The sequence below is a fragment of the Triturus cristatus genome, chromosome 2_1 (genome assembly GCF_964204655.1).
Source record: "Triturus cristatus chromosome 2_1, aTriCri1.1, whole genome shotgun sequence".
NCBI classification, from domain to species: Eukaryota; Metazoa; Chordata; class Amphibia; order Caudata; family Salamandridae; genus Triturus; species Triturus cristatus.
Genome location: NC_140581.1, coordinates 991,236,794 through 991,257,775, shown reverse-complemented (window position 1 = coordinate 991,257,775; position 20,982 = coordinate 991,236,794). Strand labels below are relative to the sequence as shown.

At 50.7% G+C, this 20,982-nt stretch overlaps 1 protein-coding gene across 2 annotated transcripts in view; it reads left to right on the top strand.

The window, feature by feature from the left end:
- FOCAD (focadhesin) overlaps window positions 1-20,982 on the top strand; it is a 1,730,079-nt gene that overhangs the window by 1,347,009 nt on the left and 362,088 nt on the right. For both annotated transcript variants that reach the window (XM_085634390.1, XM_085634400.1), the window contains exon 40: window positions 18,644-18,904. In XM_085634390.1, coding sequence (XP_085490516.1) covers window positions 18,644-18,904 — 261 coding nt within the window. The remainder of the gene's footprint in view (window positions 1-18,643; window positions 18,905-20,982) is intronic.

Genomic DNA, 20,982 nt, shown 5'->3' with positions numbered 1-20,982 from the left:
CGCTATTTTCAAGTACAGACATCACGCTGATATCGCTAGGATGCGAATAAAATCGCCACTCGCACAGAATGCCTGTCACATATACATTGATATGTTACAGTGATCTTGAGTGGCACAAGAAGAGGACACTCCTCTTAATGTAAGCATGCGCACATATCCACGCATGTCCACTTGCGGTTATCACTATACCGCTCAAGGGGAAATGAACACGGCGGAAATCATACCGCTGATATTTTTATATGTTGTTTGTCTCTACTTTCCTTTTCAGATGGAGCCTGGCAGTTGACACACACCCACTCTTACGTAATATCACGTGGAGCAGCTACTCTGCCCCCACCATACTGACAGGATAGGGACACCCCATCCCAGTAATTTCACTCACATAGGGGAGTTACATCTTTGCCCTGAAGAAAGTCCTGGACCATTTTTTGGCCCCTTTATTGGACTGAAACATGTCGGCACTAGGGTCCTAGGACCATAACACTCCTATAAGACCCACTTTTATCTATTTTAATTACCCAGACAGACCCAAAAATAAAGGGAAACTGGGGATCTGCCTGAGGTATTTTATTTAGTTAACCCCCTCTGTCTTTAACATATTAAAAGCACTCCCAATACTGTGGTCGAGCCCACCCGGACTTCTAGGGGTCTGGGTGACCCGATGATGAAGCATGACACCACTAGGGTGTGTGAGGGTAACCTAAAGAAATACTTAACTCCCCCACGACCACGGTTGTATTAGGCACAACCTTTATTTCAGGAGTGTTCATTTTCCTCTTTCTTTTAGTTCTTTGGATCCCTCTCTAGGTCCGTTAGAGTATTTTTTTGTGAATATAGTTACTTGTAGGGAGGATATACTCTACACAATTCTACCTCTCTTACCCTTTAAGTCATTGGGATTTCCCAGTGCCTTGTTGTGTTATAGACGGATGCGTCTCGCCTAGGATGCGGAGGCCACATGGGGGAGATCAGAGGCCTCTGGTCTCCGGCGGAGTCCCGGCTCCATATCAACCTTCTGGGGCTGCGGGCGATCCGGCTTGCACTGAAGGCATTCCTTCCCTCTGTCCGGAGAAGTGTAGTGCAGGTGTTCACGGACAACACCACCGCCATATGATATTGCAACAAACAAGGCGGGGTGGGGTCGTGGACCCTTTGTCAGGAGGCTCTGCGCCTCTGGACATGGCTGGACCATCAGGGCATCACCCTGGTGGTTCAACATCTGGCGGGCTCTCTGAATGCCAGAGCAGACGAACTCAGCCGCCGGTGCATGATGGATCACAAATGGCGTCTAAACTCGGACGTGGTGCAAGGCCTCTTTCAGCAGTGGGGAGAGCCTTGGTTGGATCTATTCGCCACCGAAGAGAACGCACAATGTCAGCAGTTCTGCGCGTTGGAGTTTCCAAGGCGGCACTCGCTCGGGGACGTCTTTCTTCGCGAGTGGAGTTGCGGTCTGTTGTATGCCTTTCCGCCTATACCACTTCTGCCCAGAGTGCTGAAGAAGATCAAGCGCGACCGGGCCCAAGTTATCTTGGTGGCTCCGGATTGGGCACAAAGATTCTGGTATCCTGAGCTACTCAGTCTGTCGATCGATCGATCCCCCGATACGACTGCCTCTTCAGGAGGACTTTCTGTCGCAGCAGCAGGGGACCGTCCTCCACCCGAACCTGTCCAGCCTCCACCTCCATGCGTGGAGATTGAGCGGCGACAGTTGATGCCATTTGACTTGCCTCCTGAAGTCTGTGATGTGATTCTGGCAGCCTGGCGTCCCTCCACAAAATCGGTATACGCCTGCAGGTGGAACAAATTTGTGGCATGGTGCACAGCAAAGGCTGTGGATCCCCTTTCCGCCCCTCTTTCTGAGGTTCTCCTCTTTCTTCTTTCTTTGGCCCAGCAGGGCTCTGCTCTGGGCACCCTAAAAGGTTATCTTTCTGCTATTTCTGCTTCCTTACGGCTTCCTGATCAGCCGTCTCTTTTCAAATCCCCTGTTGTTTCTCGCTTCCTTAAGGGCATTACTCACATGTTTCGTCCTGTCCCTTTCGTAATGCCTCAGTGGAATTTTAATTTGGGCTTGACGTTTCTGATGTGCGCTCCCTTTGAGCCACTTCATAATTGTCCCCTTCGTCTCTTGATGCTTAAGACTGCTTTCCTGGTAGCCATCACCTCTGCTAGAAGGGTGAGTGAGCTCCAGACTCTCTCTTCTAAGCCTCCTTTTCTTTCTGTCCATCTGGACAAAGTTGTTCTCAGGACTCGCCCTTCCTTTCTCCCTAAGGTGGTAACTGCCTTTCATATCGGGCAGTCTGTTACATTGCCCACCTTCTTTCCGCCTCTGCATCCTTCGAAAGAGAGGCTCCACCGTCTGGACCCAAAACGGGCGCTGTCCTTTTATTTGGACCGCACCAAGCAGTTCCGGGTGGACGACCAGCTCTTTGTTGGCTACGTGGGCGCTAAGAAGGGACGAGCGGTGCACAAGCGGACCATCCCTCAGTGGGTCGTTTTGTGTATCAAAGCTTGTTACTCCTTGACTAAAAAGGAACCTCCTGTAGGGCTGAGGGCCCATTCCACTCGGGCCACAGTGGCGACAACTGCCCTGGGCCGGGGAGTCCCCTTGCAGGACATCTGTCAGGCAACAACATGGGCCTCGCTGCACACGTTTGCTAAACATTATTGCCTGGACAGCCAAGTCCGTAGAGACGGCTGTAGGAGAGTAGGGTCTGCTTTCTATGTTCACCCCCACTTTTTGCTTTTGCTTTACTGGTTTTCGACTTAGATATGGCTGTGGGCCTGCTAATCAGACCCACAGCCCTGCTGTTCTCTCTCTAAATTAATACTATGTACTTTAGGTGCATAACCCAATTGGATAGGATCACCTTATTGGTCCCTGTACAGTGTACCTTAGGTACCCAGGGCATAGGTGTACCCTAGGCCTACCAGGGGCTGCAGCATGTATTATGCCACCGCTGGCCTGGCCTTCCATTATGACACAACTGGCTGATCACTCAGCTGGGGCAAGGTCGTGTAATCACCCCTTGCTTAGGTGTAGTATTCCTATACCTACCTTATATATAGACACATGTGTACCTATCAGCCACTCCTATGGCAGGCCTTAACAATCCTGGAGGCAGAGTGCTTGGTAACATGTGAGATGGTGCTCTAGCATGAGCTGAGCCTGTCTGCAGCTTTCGGAGCCATGTCCTTATCGCTGTTCTATGATATAGCCTACCATATACTCTTAAAATGCCTTATAATCTTAAACGGTTATTTTAGGAGAGTAGGGTCTGCTTTCTATGTTCACCCCCACTTTTTGCTTTTGCTTTACTGGTTTTTGACTTAGATGTGGCTGTGGGCCTGCTAATCAGACCCACAGCCCTGCTGTTCTCTCTCTAAATTAATACTATGTACTTTAGGTGCATAACCCATTTGGATAGGATCACCTTATTGGCCCCTGTACAGTGTACCTTAGGTACCCAGGGCATAGGTGTACCCTAGGCCTACCAGGGGCTGCAGCATGTATTATGCCACCCCTGGCCTGGCCTTCCATTATGACACAACTGGCTGATCACTCAGCTGGGGCAAGGTCGTGTAATCACCACTTGCTTAGGTGTAGTATTCCTATACCTATCTTATATATAGACACATGTGTATCTATCAGCCACTCCTATGGCAGGCCTTAACAATCCTGGCGGCAGAGTGCTTGGTAACATGTGAGATGGTGCTCTAGCATGAGCTGAGCCTGTCTGCAGCTTTCGGAACCATGTCCTTACAGCTGTTCTATGATATAGCCTACCATATACTCTTAAAGTGCCTTATAATCTTAAACGGTTATGGTAACTATGGTTTGGCTTTATCAAAACATGTCGTTTAAGGTGTCTAACACTTTGGAATAATACCCCCATCCCATTTCTGGGGATGAGGATATTATCCCTCCCTTCTAGAGGGAGAAGACATGTTGAAACCTACTTACCCGGTTAAAGTTAACCAGAGCCCCAGCATCACAAAATGGATGCTGCTGCCACGACACAAGTCTGACCTCCTGCTGCTGGGAGTGATCCCGGCACGGGAGGCTTGGACAATAGGTTTCCTGCCTTGGGAGGTGCGAGCACCACCCCAGGTAGGCCTTAGTGTATTGGGGCAGGGAGGGATGAATGAAACGAGACACTGCCTGGGGCACACAAGGTGTCCCATGCATAGTCCAGTTCAAACCGATGCTGGGGCACACCAGCCCCAGTCCTGGCGCGAAACTGGACAAAGGGAAGGGGGTGTAATCACCCCCCTCCCAGGTCCCACCCATAAGGCGTGACCTAGCAGGCAACCCAGCCCCCCAGATTAGTATAAGAGTGGTAGCTGGGCCCCAGGAGATTAGATTATCCTGAACCTGTAACTTGAACAGAAACTCTGGACCTTCGACATTCGACGAAAGAAGAAGACTGAAGAATCTCCCTTGTGGCCAAGGAGTGGCTACCCTGTGCAAACAGGCACCATCAAGAGACTTCCCCTTTGCTTTGCTGAAGAGCCCGACCAGAGCCTTGACTTCCAGACTTCTCCGACCCTGATCCACATCCACAGCCGAGCTGAGATCCGTGGAGGCGACGAGAGACGTGGGACCGGCTACCTGGGAAAAGTGGCGAGTATCTTCCAGCGCAGCGTCTGAGGTACCCTCGAAGTTGTGCACCGGGGATTGAGAAGCCCCAACCCCAAGCACCATCTGCACCGAAGATCAGCCCCCCACACTCCACGAGTCCTGCGTGGGGCCCTTCTGCATTTTCCTGCTTGCCGCGTCTATCCGGTTGCTTGCCCGTTGGCTAGCGGCCTTTGCGACGACACACCTTTGAATCTTCACTGCTGGTTTGGCTCCTCCAGACTGGCTCCCGCTTCTCTGCAAAAGAGAAGCACCCCAGACCTTCCTGGTCTGCACCCAGAAGCAAGTCCTCCATTCTTCGTGGGTTCTGCTTGCCAAGGCTTGGTGAGTCCTAGTTCGACTTCGACGCCGCCGACAGCAAGAGCCTCTGTGGGACAGCTCGCCTCCTGGTCCTGGTCATCCTCGACGTCTCCTGGTACCCGTGGCTGCTGCGACAAGCTTCACCTCTTCACCTGCAATCTTCACGACATCGCCTGATTCCTTCCTGGTTCCACGTGGTCACTGGCTAGTGACCCAGACTCTGTCCCTTCTGCTTGCAGGTACCCTTCCTTCTTGATCCCGGGCTTGGGATCCACCGGACACTCTGCACTGACTGCCTGTCAACAACTTTCCTTCAGGCATCCATAGAAGTCCACGACGAAACACAACGCAAGTTCACACCTATGCACCCGCAGCCCGTGGGCTAGGTAACTTGGGTACTCCGGTGCTCACAAGGGTAGTGACTATCCTAGGGTCTAGTTTCCGAGTCTCGGCTTTCTAGCTACTCCAGAAGTGTCCTAAAACTGCTTATTTCAGAACTGTACTATTTCTATTGATTATACGCATTACGCGTGAGTGTTTCCACTCTGCACCTGGATCCCGTGGGGCTCCCACTTCCTAACTGTTGGTAGTGTAGTGTAGCCCCAGCAATTCCCTAGGCCTATTCTATTTCCGTGACAGTGGTCCTTATACCACTTCTTTAGTATATGGTTTGCGTGGCCCCTAGGGCCTAACTGTATTACTTACCTGTGTGACTTAATGTATGCTTGAATAAGACTGTGTTGTACTTACCTCGAATCCCATAAAGAGTGCTGAGGGTTTGACTAGAATAAACACACTTTATTTTATATATATATCTCTTGTGGTCTCCTTTCATTTGGTATTCAAGGGATTATATATGGTATCACAGCTGGCTTCACATGCCATTCAGAGTTTAGCCTAAGACTGCTCTTGTCCATGCTACCACTAGGATAGCTGGTCTATAAGGTTGACTTTACAACCAATCACCATAAGGGTTGTTTGGACTGATATAAGGTGTACACTAGAACTAGTGACATCATACATCAGGCCAACTTCTCACATTGGTGAGCAGCGGTTGGGATCTGAGCTTGCTGTTGTAATACCATTGTAATCTTGAGATACTAAATTGAAAGATCACACAGATATTGTTTAGGTACATATAACATAGATTATAATACTTAAGTCCTACTGGACTTAGTGGTTGTAGGTTGAAGGGCCTAACACACCCTGACTACAACTACTAGAGAGGTTTAGTAGAAACAACTAGTGTAGGTAGGTGCACACACCACACCCTCACTAGATCATGTCTCTGGGAGGAGATCAAGGAGATTCTCTCTCAGGAGGGGCAGGTTTGAGAAAGATCCCCTCTAGATATGATACCCTAACTTTTCAGGAGATGAGACAATTGTGTACCTCCAGAAAGTTAAAACAGGGTGCAAACCCTACCCTCCTTCAGCTAGTGCAGATCCTAGAGGAATATGATGCTCTTAGGGCCTCACAGGCTGGTACCCTAGGTACAGGGGAGGGTCTACCCGCTACAGATGAGACCGATGGGACTTCAGATGAGGAGGTAGACAGCCAGGGCCAAGTAGGAAGACTTAGCCAGGCTAACCTAAGCTTACATGGGAGTTTGCATGGGGTCCCCCCATACAGACCCCCAAGTGGGCTTAACCAGAGAAGCAGGAGAGACAGATCCCCTTCAAGGGAATCCATCCACTCCCATGTCTCTAGCATCTCTAATGCCTCTTCTCACAGGGGAATGACTTCCCCCCCAGAGAAAAGAGCATGAAGCCAGAATGAGGGAAGCTAATCTAAGGATTGAGAGGGAAGAACTTGCCCTTGCCAAGGAGAAGCTTGCTCTGGCTAGAGAATAAAAGTTAAGTGGGTTAGAACCCACTGGTGGCAGCAATATCCCTAAGGATAGAGACAGGCACTATGATAATAGAAACCTGAGCAAGATTGTCCCTCCCTACAAGTGTGGGGATGACATCCACAAATGGATAACTGCTTTGGAGAGGGCTTGCAAAGTACAGCAGGTACCCCAAAGTCAGTGGGCAGCTATCTTGTGGCTCTCCTTCTCTGAGAAAGGTAGAGACAAGCTCCTCACAGTTAGTGATGAGGATGCAGACAATTACACTGTCCTGAAGAGTGCTCTGATTGATGGGTTTGGCCTAACCACTGAACAATACAGGTTGTTGTTCAGGGATACCCAGAAGACACAGACTCAGGACTGGACTGACTTTGTAGATTGTGCCACTAAGGCTCTGGAAGGCTGGCTAGTGGGAAGTAAGGTTAAGGACTATACAGGATTTTATAATTTGATCATGAGAGAACAAATCCTTAACAACTGTCAAAACCAGCTACTGCATCAACACCTGATTGATTCTGATCTGACTTCTCCCCAAGAATTGGGAAAGAAGGCAGATAGATGGGTCAGGACTAGAGTTAAGCAGAAAAACCAGAACCAGGGCGGTGATCAGAAAAAGGCAGACCAGAAGGGTAATGATCAGAAACAAAAAGACCAGAAGTCTTTACCAGGCCCCCAAAAGGCTCAGGGGGAGGGTGGTCCCAAAAAGGATAAAAAGAAAGATGGCCAAAAGAAACCATGGTGCAACTATTGTAAGTCCAACTCACATTGGTTTAGTGAGTGCACCAAAAAGGATAAGCCCCCAGCCACCATTGCCCCTAAGGCAACTGTACCCCCTAGTTCAGCTGTAAGTGGTGGTTCCCAGCAAAAGGGTGTAGTAGGGTTAACCCTGGGAACTGAGGAGGATTCTGGCCTAGTCAGAATACCTACTGAGGCTGTTCTGATCTGTGATGGGGACTTAGCTTTGTCCTCTACTGTAGGCCCCAGTAACCTGGGCAAGTACAGACAGACTCCTTTTATCAACCAAAGAATGGCTCAGGCCTACAGGGACACTGGGGCTAGTGTCACAATGGTGACACCTGCCTTTGTGGACCCTGGACAGATCATATTAGGTGAGAACTACCTAGTGACCAACGCTAGCAATGCCACTACCTCCCATAGTGTGGCAATTGTTAACTTCTCCTGGGGAGGGGTAACTGGCCTCAAGAAAGTTGTTGTTAGTTCAGACCTTCCTGTGGAGTGTTTACTAGGCAATGATCTTGAAACTTCAGTTTGGTCTGAAGTGGAGTATAGGACCCACACAGAAATGCTAGGGATAGATGCACATGTCCTTGTTGTGACCAGGTCACAGGCCAAAAAGTGCACCACTGAACAATTGCTGGATCCTGGAACTATGGACCAGTCACAAACCAAGAGAAAGAGCAGTAGGGTAAAGGCTGTGCCTTCCCCCCTGCTTCAGGCACTGGATCAGCCCTCACAGGAGGATGATCCTGAGAGCCCTGAAGGAACTGTCCTAGAAGAACTTGAACATGATCAGGTTGAGTTTCTTGGGACAGGGGGACCTACAAGGGCAGATCTGAGTCAGGCACAATTAGACTGCCCCTCTCTTGAACCCCTCAGACAGCAGGCTGCAGCTGAGGCTGCAGGGAATGCTCAAGGTACTCATAGAGTGTATTGGGATGAAGGGCTGCTGTATTCAGAGGCTAGAGACCCCAAGCCTGGTGCATCCAGGAGGTTGGTCATACCACTGAAGTTCAGAGGCTTCCTTCTTACCTTGGCCCATGATATTCCCCTTGCAGGACACTTAGGCCAGAACAAGACTTGGGACAGGCTTGTCCCTCACTTTCACTGGCCCCATATGTCAGAAGATACCAAGGAGTTTTGTCGCTCCTGTGTCACCTGCCAAGCCAGTGGCAAATCAGGTGGCACCACCAAGGCCCCCCTCATACCACTACCTGTGGTGGGGGTTCCCTTTGAAAGGGTGGGCATAGATATTGTAGGACCAATGGACCCACACACATCATCTGGGCACAGATTCATGCTGGTGATAGTGGACCGTGCCACCAGGTATCCAGAAGCTATTCCCCTGAGGACCACAACAGCTCCTGTTGTGGCAAGGGCTCTGCTTGGAGTATTCTTCAGAGTGGGCTTTCCAAAGGAGGTCATTTCTGACAGAGGTGCCAACTTCATGTCAGGATATTTGACTGCAATGTGGAAGGAGTGTGGTGTGAACTACAAGTTCACCACACCCTATCACCCACAGTGCAATGGGCTTGTTGAGAGATTCAACAAGACCCTAAAGGGAATGATAAAAGGTTTACCAGACAAGCTTAGGCGAAGATGGGACATCTTTTTACCCTGCCTTCTGTTTGCTTACAGAGAGGTCCCACAAAAGGGGGTTGGCTACAGCCCTTTTGAGCTTTTGTTTGGGCATCCTGTAAGAGGACCCCTATGTTTAGTAAGGGAAGGATGGGAGAGACCTCTCAGACAACCCAAACTTGATATAGTGGATTATGTACTTGGTCTCCGCTCCAGGATGGCAGAGTATATGAAGAAGGCTTCTAAAAACCTTGAGGCAAGCCAAGAACTCCAAAAAGCTTGGCATGACCAAAAGGCTGTGCTGACTGTTTACCAGCCAGGGCAGAAAGTGTGGGTTTTGGAGCCAGTGGCCCCAGCAGCACTCCAAGACAAATGGTCTGGACCCCACACTATTGTTGAGAAAAAGGGAGAAGTCACCTACTTGGTGGACCTTGGGACTCCCAGAAGCCCCCACAGGGTGCTTCATGTCAACAGATTGAAGGCATATGTTGACAGGGCAGACATGGGCTTACTCATGGCTACAGATGAGGGGCAGGAGGAAGAGAGTGACCCTCTCCCAGACCTGTTGACTCAGAACCCTGATGATGGCTCAGTTGATGGTGTGGTCTTTTCTGACATCCTCACTGTCCATCAGCAGCAGGACTGCAGGCAAGTTCTGCAATCCTACAGACATATGTTCTCTCTGACCCCAAGTCAGACAAGCTGGTGCACCCATGAGGTGGACATTGGTGACAGTCTGCCTGTGAAGAGTAACATCTACAGGCAACCTGACCATGTCAGGGACTGCATAAAAGTTGAGGTACAAAAGATGTTGGAGCTGGGAGTCATTGAACCTTCAGAGAGCCCTTGGGCTAGTCCTGTAGTTCTTGTGCCAAAACCTCACACCCAAGATGGTAAGAGAGAGATGAGGTTTTGCGTGGACTACAGAGGTCTCAATGCTGTCACTAGGACAGATGCCCACCCAATACCTAGGGCAGATAAGCTCATTGACAGACTGGCAGCTGCTAAGTTTTTGAGCACATTTGACCTGACAGCAGGCTACTGGCAGATCAGACTAGCTGAGAATGCAAAGGCCAAAACTGCTTTCTCGACCCCAGGAGGACATTATCAATTTGTGGTAATGCCCTTTGGTTTGAAGAATGCACCTGCCACTTTCCAAAGGCTGGTGAATCAAGTCATTACTGGGTTGGATGACTACTGTGCAGCTTATCTTGATGATATTGCTGTCTTTAGCTCCACCTGGGAGGATCACCTGGTCCACCTGAGGAATGTTTTAGAGGCCCTGCAAAAGGCAGGCCTCACTATCAAGGCCACTAAGTGCCAGATAGGGCAGAGCAAGGTTGTGTACCTGGGCCACCTAGTTGGTGAGGGTCAGGTTCAACCGCTGGAGAGCAAGATCCAGACCATAAAGGACTGGACTCCTCCAACTACCCAGACTCAGGTCAGAGCTTTCTTGGGCCTGACTGGGTACTACAGAAAGTTTGTTAAGAACTATGGGTCCATTGTGACACCACTTAATGACTTGACCTCCAAGAAAATGCCAAAGAAAGTTCAGTGGACAGTAAGCCGTCAAAAAGCATTTGATGACCTGAAGCAGGCCATGTGCAGTGCACCTATTCTGAAAATTCCAGACTACTCCAAAGAGTTTATTGTCCAGACAGATGCTTCTGAGTTGGGTGTGGGAGCTGTTCTTTCACAACTGAATGTAGATCAAGACCAGCCCATTGCTTTTATAAGTAGAAGGCTGACCCCTAGAGAGAAACGTTGGTCAGCTATTGAGAGGGAGGCCTTTGCTGTGGTTCGGGCCCTGAAGAAGCTGAGGCCATACTTGTTTGGCACTCACTTCAAGATTCAGACAGACCATAAGCCCCTCTTGTGGCTAAATCAGATGAAGGGTGAAAATCCCAAACTTCTTAGGTGGTCCATTTCCCTACAGGGGATGGACTTCACAGTGGAACATAGACCTGGGACTGACCATACCAATGCAGATGAACTCTCCAGATATTTCCACTTAGAACATGAAGACTCAACTGGTCAAGGTTAGTTTAATGTCCCTAAGATCTGAAAGAAACACGTTAGTTAGATTCCTCACCTTAGAATATCCCCAGGCGTCAGACTGGATCCGGAAGATTTTTCGTCAGCAATACCCCTTGCGCGCCGCTAGGCGTCGTCTGCGGCTCCGCGTCCGTCGTCGGCGTCATGCGCCGGAATGAAGTCGTCGGAGTACTTAGACGCCGCCCTCGCGCGCTGACATCAGTTCTTCTTTTTTCCGCGCCATTAAGCGCCGATCCGGGAGAGCTACCCCTTTAGTCCATTTTTGACTAACTTTTTCGACTCTTTTTGGTCACTTCTCGACTCTGGTGCCGGTAGGATGCCTGGTTTCAAGGCCTGCGACGACTGTCACCGACTGATGTCGGTGACCGATCATCACCGCCGGTGCCTGTACTGCTTGGGCCTCGACCACGACGCGGAGTCGTGCTCCGATTGTATGGCCCTGACCTCGAAGGCTAGGCGGGAGCGGTCCCGCAAGCTTCTCGAGCTTCGCCACTCTCGATCCCGGTCCAGGAGGAAATCCAAGGATCGGTCACGGAGCCGCACTCGACATCGTCACTCATCTGGCTCGAAGTCTTCGGGTAAGTCGAAGCACTCCAAGAAGTCCAAGAGGCGATACCGCTCTTCGGACTCCCCTCGCCGGTCGCGCGACTCGGCCGAGGGTCCGGGTGGTTCCACCCCCGCTGCTCCGCGGGAACCGCAGGCGCCGTGCAAGTCCCCATACCCGCCGGTCCCTGGGACTGACGCGACGCCGGCGGAGGTCAGTGCCTTCCTCTCGGCCATGAGGAGCCTGGCCCCGCCGTTGACGCCCGCTGGCGCGCCTTCGGGCCCCGTGGACTCGACTGGGCGACCTCGCGTCCCGGCGGCTCCGGCCCCGGCGCCGGTTGACGTCGATCCCCGGTTCAGCCCCTGTCCGGTCCCGACGCAGCATCCGACGCCGCTAGAGACACATATTGTCTATCGACCGGCTCCGATCATTCCTCCTGTTTACCAGGAATCGGATGACGGGGGCGAATGGGAGGGGTCTGACGACCCTATGGCCCTTCAGGGGCACCTTTCTCAGGACTGGGCAGATGAACTGGGGGAGGCCAGTGGATTGGATACCTCACCGGACACTGGATTCATCTCTCTTCCGACTGTGGCTTCGGAGGAGGGTGCAGCTTTTTCTGTGGTGCTGCGCAAGGCGGCCGAAGCCCTTGGGCTTGAGCTGCCTGCCGTGGCTGTGAGGACTAACATCCTCACTGAGGTGCTTCAGTCTGCCGCATGCTCCACTGAGCCTCTGCTGCAATTCAATGAGGCCCTCCCTGACGTTCTGCAGGGCACCTGGTCCAAGCCCTCCACAGTCCCTCCTGTGGATAGGAACGTTGCCAGGTGCCACCGCCCTGCTCCGGGCGACCCCAGTTTTCTGTCCCAACACCCCACCCCCGAGAGTCTGGTTATCCAGGCCTCTACCTCCCAATCCTCCTTCCCGTCCGCTCCTCCGGACCGGGATTCAGAGAGACTGGAACAGTTCGGTAAGAAGCTGTTCTCCTCGCTCAGTTTGGGCCTGCAGTCTTTGAACACCGCCTGTCTCTTGGACCGTTATTCCCACTCTCTGTGGGATACGGTGGAGGACGTGCTGCCACTGTGCCCGGAGGAGGCCCGGGCACGGCTTTCCTCGACTCTGGCCGATGGGAGAGATGCAGCGCGCCATGCAATCCGATGTGGACTCGACACTACGGACTCGCTGGGTAGGGCGATTTCTACCACGGTGGCGCTTCAACGTCACGCCTGGCTGCGGTCCACGTCCTTTTCAGGGGATGTCCAGAGCACACTCATGGACATGCCTTTTGATGGCGCTCGCCTTTTTGGTGAGAAAGCGGACAGTGCGCTGGCTCGCTTCAAGGACTCCCGGGCTACGGCCACGTCCTTGGGCCTCTCGGCCCCGCGGCCACAAACGTCCGCTTTTCGCTCCTTTCGTGGCCAAGGAAGGGGCACCTCCTCACGTCCGCCTAGCCACCGGCCGCAGAACCAGCCTACACGCGGTCGCTGTTTCCGCCGAAGCGGTACTGGAGGACGACGCGGTCAGTCCACATCCACCCCGGCAGCATCCGCCTCAAAGCCTTCCTAGTCCGAGCTTTCAGGCCCATTCCACGCCAGTGGGAGGCCGGGTTCGCCATCACCTGCTCTACTGGCGTACCATTACTTCGGACAGGTGGGTGCTGCAAATCGTCCGAAGGGGCTACTCCCTCCCCTTCGAGACGACCCCTCCAGCCATGCCACCGCAGCACCACCGTATCTCGGGGATCATTTGAATCTTCTACAAGCGGAAATTTCGGCCCTCTTGGCCAAGGAGGCCGTCGAGCGCGTTCCGAGCCCAGAAGTAGGTCGTGGTTGTTATTCCCACTACTTTCTGGTTCCCAAGAAGGGCAAAGGGGCCCTACGCCCTATCTTGGACCTCAGGAACGTCAATGCCTTCCTCAGGAAGGAACGGTTCAAAATGTTGACTTTGGCTCAGGTTCTAGCTGCCCTAGACCCTGGAGACTGGATGGTAGTGTTGGACTTGCAGGACGCATATTTCCATATCCCCGTCCTGCCGGCCCACCGGCGTAACCTGCGGTTCACGGTGGGTCAGGAGCACTTTCAGTTCACCGTGCTCCCCTTCGGCCTTACCAGTGCCCCTCGGGTGTTCACGAAAGTGATGGCGGTGGTCGCAGCTCATCTGCGCAGATCAGGGGTTCCAGTCTTCCCCTATCTCGACGACTGGTTGTTGAAGACGGGCTCGCCCCAGTCAGTCGTCTCCCACCTCCAGACTACGGCGGATCTCCTGCATTTGCTAGGGTTTTCCATCAACGTGCCGAAGTCACACCTGAGCCCCTCTCAGAAGCTCCTCTTCATCGGCGCAGTTCCGGGTTCATCCACCGGAACAGCGGGTCCGGGATATACAGGCCCTGATTCCCATCTTTCGGCCTCTATCCTGGGTTTCGGTCAGGCTAGTGTTGCGGCCTCCTGCATCCTACTAGTGCATCACGCCAGGCGGCGCATGCAGGCTCTGCAGTGGGACCTGAAGTTTCAGTGGGCCCAGCATCACGGCAACCTGTCCGACCATGTCTTGGTCTCGGAGGGCACTGCACAGCAGTTGCAGTGGTGGCTCACGGACCGCGATTGGGTCACGGGCAAGAGCCTCTCCCTACCCCTACCGGAGCATGTCGTAGTGACGGATGCGTCCCTCCTGGGATGGGGTTGCCATATGGGAGAGGCGGAGATCAGAGGCCTCTAGTCTCCGGCGGAGTCTCGCCTCAACATCAACTTGTTGGAGCTGAGAGCGATCCGACTTGCACTGAAAGCCTTCCTTCCCTCTGTCCGGGGAAGTGTCGTGCAGGTGTTCACGGACAACACCACCGCCATGTGGTATTGCAACAAACAGGGAGGGGTGGGGTCGTGGACCCTTTGTCAGGAGGGTCTGCGACTCTGGACATGGCTGGAACACCAGGGCATCACCCTGGTGGTTCAACATCTGGCGGGCTCTCTGAACGCCAGAGCAGACGAACTCAGCCGCCGGTGCATGATGAATCACGAATGGCGTCTGAACTCCGAGGTGGCGCAAGGTCTCTTTCAGCAGTGGGGAGAGCCTTGGGTAGATCTATTCACCACCGACGAGAACGCGCAATGTCAGCAGTTCTGCGCGTTGGAATTTCCAAGGCGGCACTCGCTCGGCGGCGCTTTTCGTCGCGAGTGGAGTTGCGGTCCGCTGTACGCCTTTCCGCCTATACCACTTCTGCCCAGAGTGCTGAAGAAGATCAGGCGCGACCGGGCCCAAGTCATCTTGGTGGCTCCGGATTGGGCACGAAGGTATTGGTATCCCGAGCTACTCAGTATGTTGACCGATCCTCCGATACGTCTGCCCCTTCAGAAGGATCTTCTGTCGCAGCAGCAGGGGACGGTCCTCCACCCGAACCTGTCCAGCCTCCACCTCCATGCGTGGAGATTGAGCGGTGGCAGTTGATGCCATTTGACTTGCCTCCTGAAGTCTGTGATATCATTCTGGCAGCCAGGCGTCCCTCCACAAAGACGGTATACGCCTGCCGGTGGAACAAATTTGTGGCATGGTGCACAGCAAAGGCTGTGGATCCCCTTTCCGCCCCTCTTTCTGAGGTTCTCCTCTTTCTTCTTTCTTTGGCCCGGCAGGGCTCTGCCCTGGGCACCTTGAAAGGTTATCTTGCTGCCCTCTCTGCCTTACGGCTTCCTGATCAGCCCTCTCTTTTCAAGTCCCCTGTAGTGTCACGCTTTCTTAAAGGCATTACTCACACGTTCCCTCCTGTCCCTTTTGTAATGCCTCAGTGGGACTTGAATCTTGTCTTAACATTCCTGATGTGCGCTCCCTTTGAGCCTCTTCACAATTGTCCTCTTTGTCTTCTAACTCTTAAGACTGCTTTCCTGGTAGCCATCACCTCGGCTAGACGGGTGAGTGAGCTCCAGGCTCTATCGTCCAAGCCTCCTTTTCTATCTGTTCATCCGGACAAGGTTGTCCTTCGGCCTCGTCCTTCCTTTCTACCGAAGGTGGTGACCCCCTTTCATCTTGGGCAATCTGTCACCTTGCCCACCTTCTTTCCGCCTCCGCATCCTTCCAAAGAGGAAGAGCGGCTCCACCGTCTGGACCCAAAACGTGTGCTCTCCTTTTATTTGGACCGCACAAAACAGTTCCGAGTGGACGACCAGCTTTTCGTTGGCTACGTGGGTGCAAAGAAGGGAAAAGCTGTGCACAAACGGACCATCTCCCGGCGGGTCGTTTTGTGTATAAAAATCTGTTATTCCTTGGCGAAAAAGGACCCTCCTGTTGGGCTGCGAGCCCATTCTACTCGGGCCACGGCGGCTACTACTGCTTTGGGACGGGGAGTTCCTTTGCAGGACATCTGTCAGGCGGCGACGTGGGCTTCGCTGCACACGTTTGCCAGGCACTATTGCCTAGACAGCCAAGTCCGGAGGGATGGCTTCTTTGGCCGTTCTGTCCTCCAGGACTTTCTGGTGTGATCTTGGTTCGCAGACCCAGCACCGGGGTTGGTATTGCTTGGGTATCTATTCTAAGGTGAGGAATCTAACTAACGTGTTTCTTTCAGATGAACAAGTTACTTACCTTCGGTAACGATGTATCTGTAAGAAACATTAGTTAGTTAGATTCCTCACCGACCCACCCATCCTCCCCGTTCTGCGAACTGACCTCTAGGGTTAAGGCTATCCCTTTCAGGGCCCTAAAATTTTTTGCCACCAGTGTCGGTCTCTTGCATGGCTCTGCGTTCCTGGTGTGGAAAGCTATGTACAAGAACTGACGTCAGCGCGCGAGGGCGGCGTCTAAGTACTCCGACGACGTCATTCCGGCGCACGACGCCGACGACGGACGCGGAGCCACAGACGACGCTTAGCGACGCGCAAGGGGTATTGCTGACGAAAAATCTACTGGATCCAGTCTGACGCCTGGGGATATTCTAAGGTGAGGAATCTAACTAACTAATGTTTCTTACAGATACATCGTTACCGAAGGTAAGTAACTTGTTCAACGACACACCTTCAATTTTACACTGCTGGTTTGGCTCCTCCAGACTGGCTCCTGCTCCTCCGTAAAAGAGAAGCACCCCAGACCTTCCTGGTCTGCACCAGAAGCAAGTCCTCCATTCTTCGAGGGTTCCGCTTGCCAAGGCTTGGTGAGTCCTAGTTCGACTTCGATGCCGCCGACAGCACGAGCCTTCGTGGGACAGTTCGCCTCCTGGTCCTGGTCGTCCTCAACGTCTCCTGGTACCCGTGGCTGCTGCGACAAGCTTCACCTCTTCACCTGCAATCTCCCGATATCGCCTGGTTCCTTCCTGGTTCCACGTGGTCACTGGCTAGTGACCCAGACTCTGTCCCTTCTGCTTGCAGGTATCCTTCCTTCTTGATCCCGGCCTTGGGATCTACCGGACACTCTTTACTGACTGCCAGTCAGCATCTTTCCTTCAGGCATCCATAGGAGTCGACGACGAAACCCGACGCAAGTTCACACCTATGCACCCGCAGCCCGTGGGCTAGGTAACTTGGGTACTCCGGTGCTCATCAGGGTATTGACTATCCTAGTGTCTAGTTCTCAAGTCTCGACTTCCAAGCTACTCCAGAAGTGTCCTAAATCTTATTAATTCTAAACTGTACTATTTCTATCGATTATACGCATTACGTGTGAGTGTTTCCACTCTGCACCTGAATCCCGTGGGCCTCCCACTTCCTAATCTTGGGTAGTATAGTGTAGCCCCAGCAATTCCCTAGGCCTAGGCCTATCCTATTTCCGTGACAGTGGTCCTCATACCACTTACTTAGTATATGGTTTGCGTGGCCCCTAGGGCCTAACTGTTTTACTTACCTGTGTGACTTAATTTATGCTTGAATAAGACTGTGTTGTACTTACCTCGAATCTCATAAAGAGTGCTGAGGGTTTGACTAGAATAAATACACTTTATTTTATATATATATCTGATGTGGTGTCCTTTCATTTGGTATTTAAGGGGTTACAAATGGAGTTTAGCCTAAGACTGCTCTTGTCCATGCTACCACTAGGATAGCTGGTCTATAAGGTTGACTTTACAACCAATCACCATAAGGGTTGTTTGGACTGATACAAGGTGTACACTAGAATTAGTGACATCATATATCAGGCCAACTTCTCACAACGGCTTCTTTGGCCGTTCTGTTCTCCAGGACTTTCTGGTGTGATCTTGGTTCGCAGACCCACCACCGGGGTTGGTATTGCTGGGGTATCTATTCTAAGGTGAGGAATATAACTAACATGTTTCTTTCAGATGAACAAGTTACTTACCTTCGGTAACAATATATCTGTAAGAAACATTAGTTAGTTAGATTCCTCACCGACCCACCCATCCTCCCCGTTCTGCGAACCGATATCTAGGGTTGAGGTTATCTCTTTCAGGGCCCTAGAATTTTTTGGCACCAGTGTCGGTCTCTTGCATGGCTCTGCGTTCCTGGCGCGGAAAGCTATGTACAAGAACTGACGTCAGCGCGCGAGGGCGGCGTCTAAGTGCTCCGACGACGTCATCCCGGCGCACGACGCCGACTACGGACGCAGAGCCGCAGACGACGCCTAGCGACGCGCAAGGGTATTGCTGACAAAAAATCTTTCCGGATCCAGCCTGACGCCTGGGGCAATTCTAAGGTGAGGAATCTAAGGTGAGGAATCTAACTAACTAATGTTTCTTACAGATTTATCGTTACCGAAGGTAAGTAACTTGTTCATTATGTCACCTTTCTTGTGTGCTTCTACTTTATGATCAGTCCTGCAAGCATACCAAACAGCCTGGAAGCATCATAAGCGGTATATAAAAACTTCAAATGAAATAGATAGGAACAACCTCATTAGTTGAGTTAAGTTGTTGTGTGGGTTGGTGTGAGATGGACATTTATAGTGTCTTGTGTTCAGGATGCCACAAGCTATACTTGATTCATGTTCTTTCTATACCTTTTTCCACATCTAGATGAAAATCAGAAAACATCTTTTTAGTTCATTGCCACTCTGGATGAAGCATGTATCAGAAGACAAGCTCCAAACCTTTGCAGAGGCTTTTATGATACAGCATTTGGAACCCGAAAATAGGCTGAAGAACCAGGAACTGTGTTTGAGCATCATGGAGGGTCTTGTCCAGGCTATGAAGCTTCCTAGTCCACCTCAGTACTGCTGGAGCATCCTATGCAAGACAGCTGAGAACATTTTTACAGTTCTGCCAAATAAAATTCAGGTAAACCATGCAATCAGTTTCTTTTTTTTAAAGAAAAATGGCAATTAGTTTCTCCTTTGCTTTGTTTGATTGCCATGCTTCACTTTAGGATACCAATTTGAATTTGGAAGCTTTGGTAATCCCACTCTAAGTTATTTTAATTGCTTTTTTTTTTTAAATCTCTTTGTTAACATTTTCAAGCATGAAAAAGAGAACATTTAGCACTAATGTTACAGTAGTTCTGGGAGGTGGCAGCCTTACATCAAAGGATCCATGTAGAAGTGTCCCGTGCAACATAGGGGGGTGACAAACTGGAAAACATGACAGGGATCGAACAACTACATCACAGCACACTTCCTCAAGGACCTAACTCATCATGATATCTGCAACCATAGCATTTACCACCTAGAGACGTATCATACCTCAGGAATTATTCAACCTGATCATCTGCTAAAACTCTGCCACCTTCCTCGTCACGTGGTCATGAAGGCACCAATGGGGGTGGGGAAGGGCGCAGGGAGGAGAAGGCCACTGCAGCCCAGGAGAGGGAGTGAAGAACAGCTGTTCAGAATAAAAACAAGCTGCGAGGGGTGGGAGGTGGTGTTGTTGAAACGGCACAAGAGATAAAGTGAACTGGAAGCAGCAGCAAGGAGAAAGTGTAAATTCACAGCTGTGCACTGGAACAAAACATATGGCCCATAGTGAAAGGATTCCTGTAGCAGGGGCAGTCTCTGTAAGGCGGAACAAACAGCCCAACGGTGGGACAAATGTATGCTATTGACCAACGAAAACAATGGAATTCGTAAAGGCAGACGAAGAAACAATGGAAAGCTCTGGGTGGGTTTAGAGCCCATAGGCTGAATACAACATGTCTCGAAGTAAGCGCATGCGCTGCCCAGTAGAGACCTAAAAATGGACTACCTTCTGATCCTTGTCTTTCTGACAATTGATGGCATGTTTTCAGATTGATGTTTTTACAGTGTTACTTAGTTTGTAGCAGGGTTTCTCATTGACGGAACCAAATTTTCATTTTGTAAAAAATGTTTGACATGGTCATGACCCCTGCTATTTCCATTATCACCCTTGCTAAGTTGGGTATAACTTGTAATTAATTGAAATAGTTCCCGGTGTTCCTGTGACAGACTGCTATTACACCAACTGAAAATTTGACCCATAGGTTTTAGATTGACCAATTGTGGCATTAAGATTCTGGTTAGAGAATTTATGAATTTGGATTGTCATTCTAAATCTTGGTCCTATTATTATTTCAATGGGAGTAGTTGAGTAATCTCAGATAAAATAGTTTAAAGAATATGATACTGCAGATTTGCCAGTCGCATATTAGTGGTATGTTAAATTAATGGTTTTTTTTGCTGCTATCAACCTCAGGTGTAGCCTGTGCAGGAGATGCGGTCTGCTTGTGTGCTTCTCCTCCACCCAACTGTGTTGCTTTCCCTCATGCGTTACCTTTCTCTTTCCCCACTGCTCCTCGTTTCTTCCCTCCACCCACTCCTCCGTTGTCCCACATGCCCATCGGCCTTTTAAAAAAAAAAAACTATTTTTAAATATATATATTTTTAATGTATGTTCGTGACATGGAAGAGTCAGGTCCTTTCACCTTAGAGAGAAAACACTTTTTTGCGCCACTTCATTTAATTTTTTTTTTTAATAAGAAATAGTGCTTTTGAAGGAGCATATGCATAATGGTGCCTGCCTAGATAAGGATGCAGCATCCCCAAAAGGCTGTGGCAAAGCCAACAGGCCCGAAAGGAGAGACCTATTGAGTTTGCCAATGCTGGTTTCTTTGGTTATGGGTGAAATCCTTCCAGTTATTGCAAAATTTAAGCTTGAATTCCTCTCAGTTGTTCTGATTTTCTTGAACTTCTGAATTGGATCATATTTAATAAGCAAACATTCAGATAGCTAAACCTATACATAATCTGTACTATCTCTCTCTGTCCTGCACTCGCTCTCTCTCTTTTTTTCTTATCAGTAATTGAGCTCCAAGTGTCTCTCTGATTGTACTGATTTCTCTTTTCTCATTTTGTGCATTTGTTGTGTTTTTCTTTCTGCTCTCTGAGTGTACTGGTTTCTCTTTT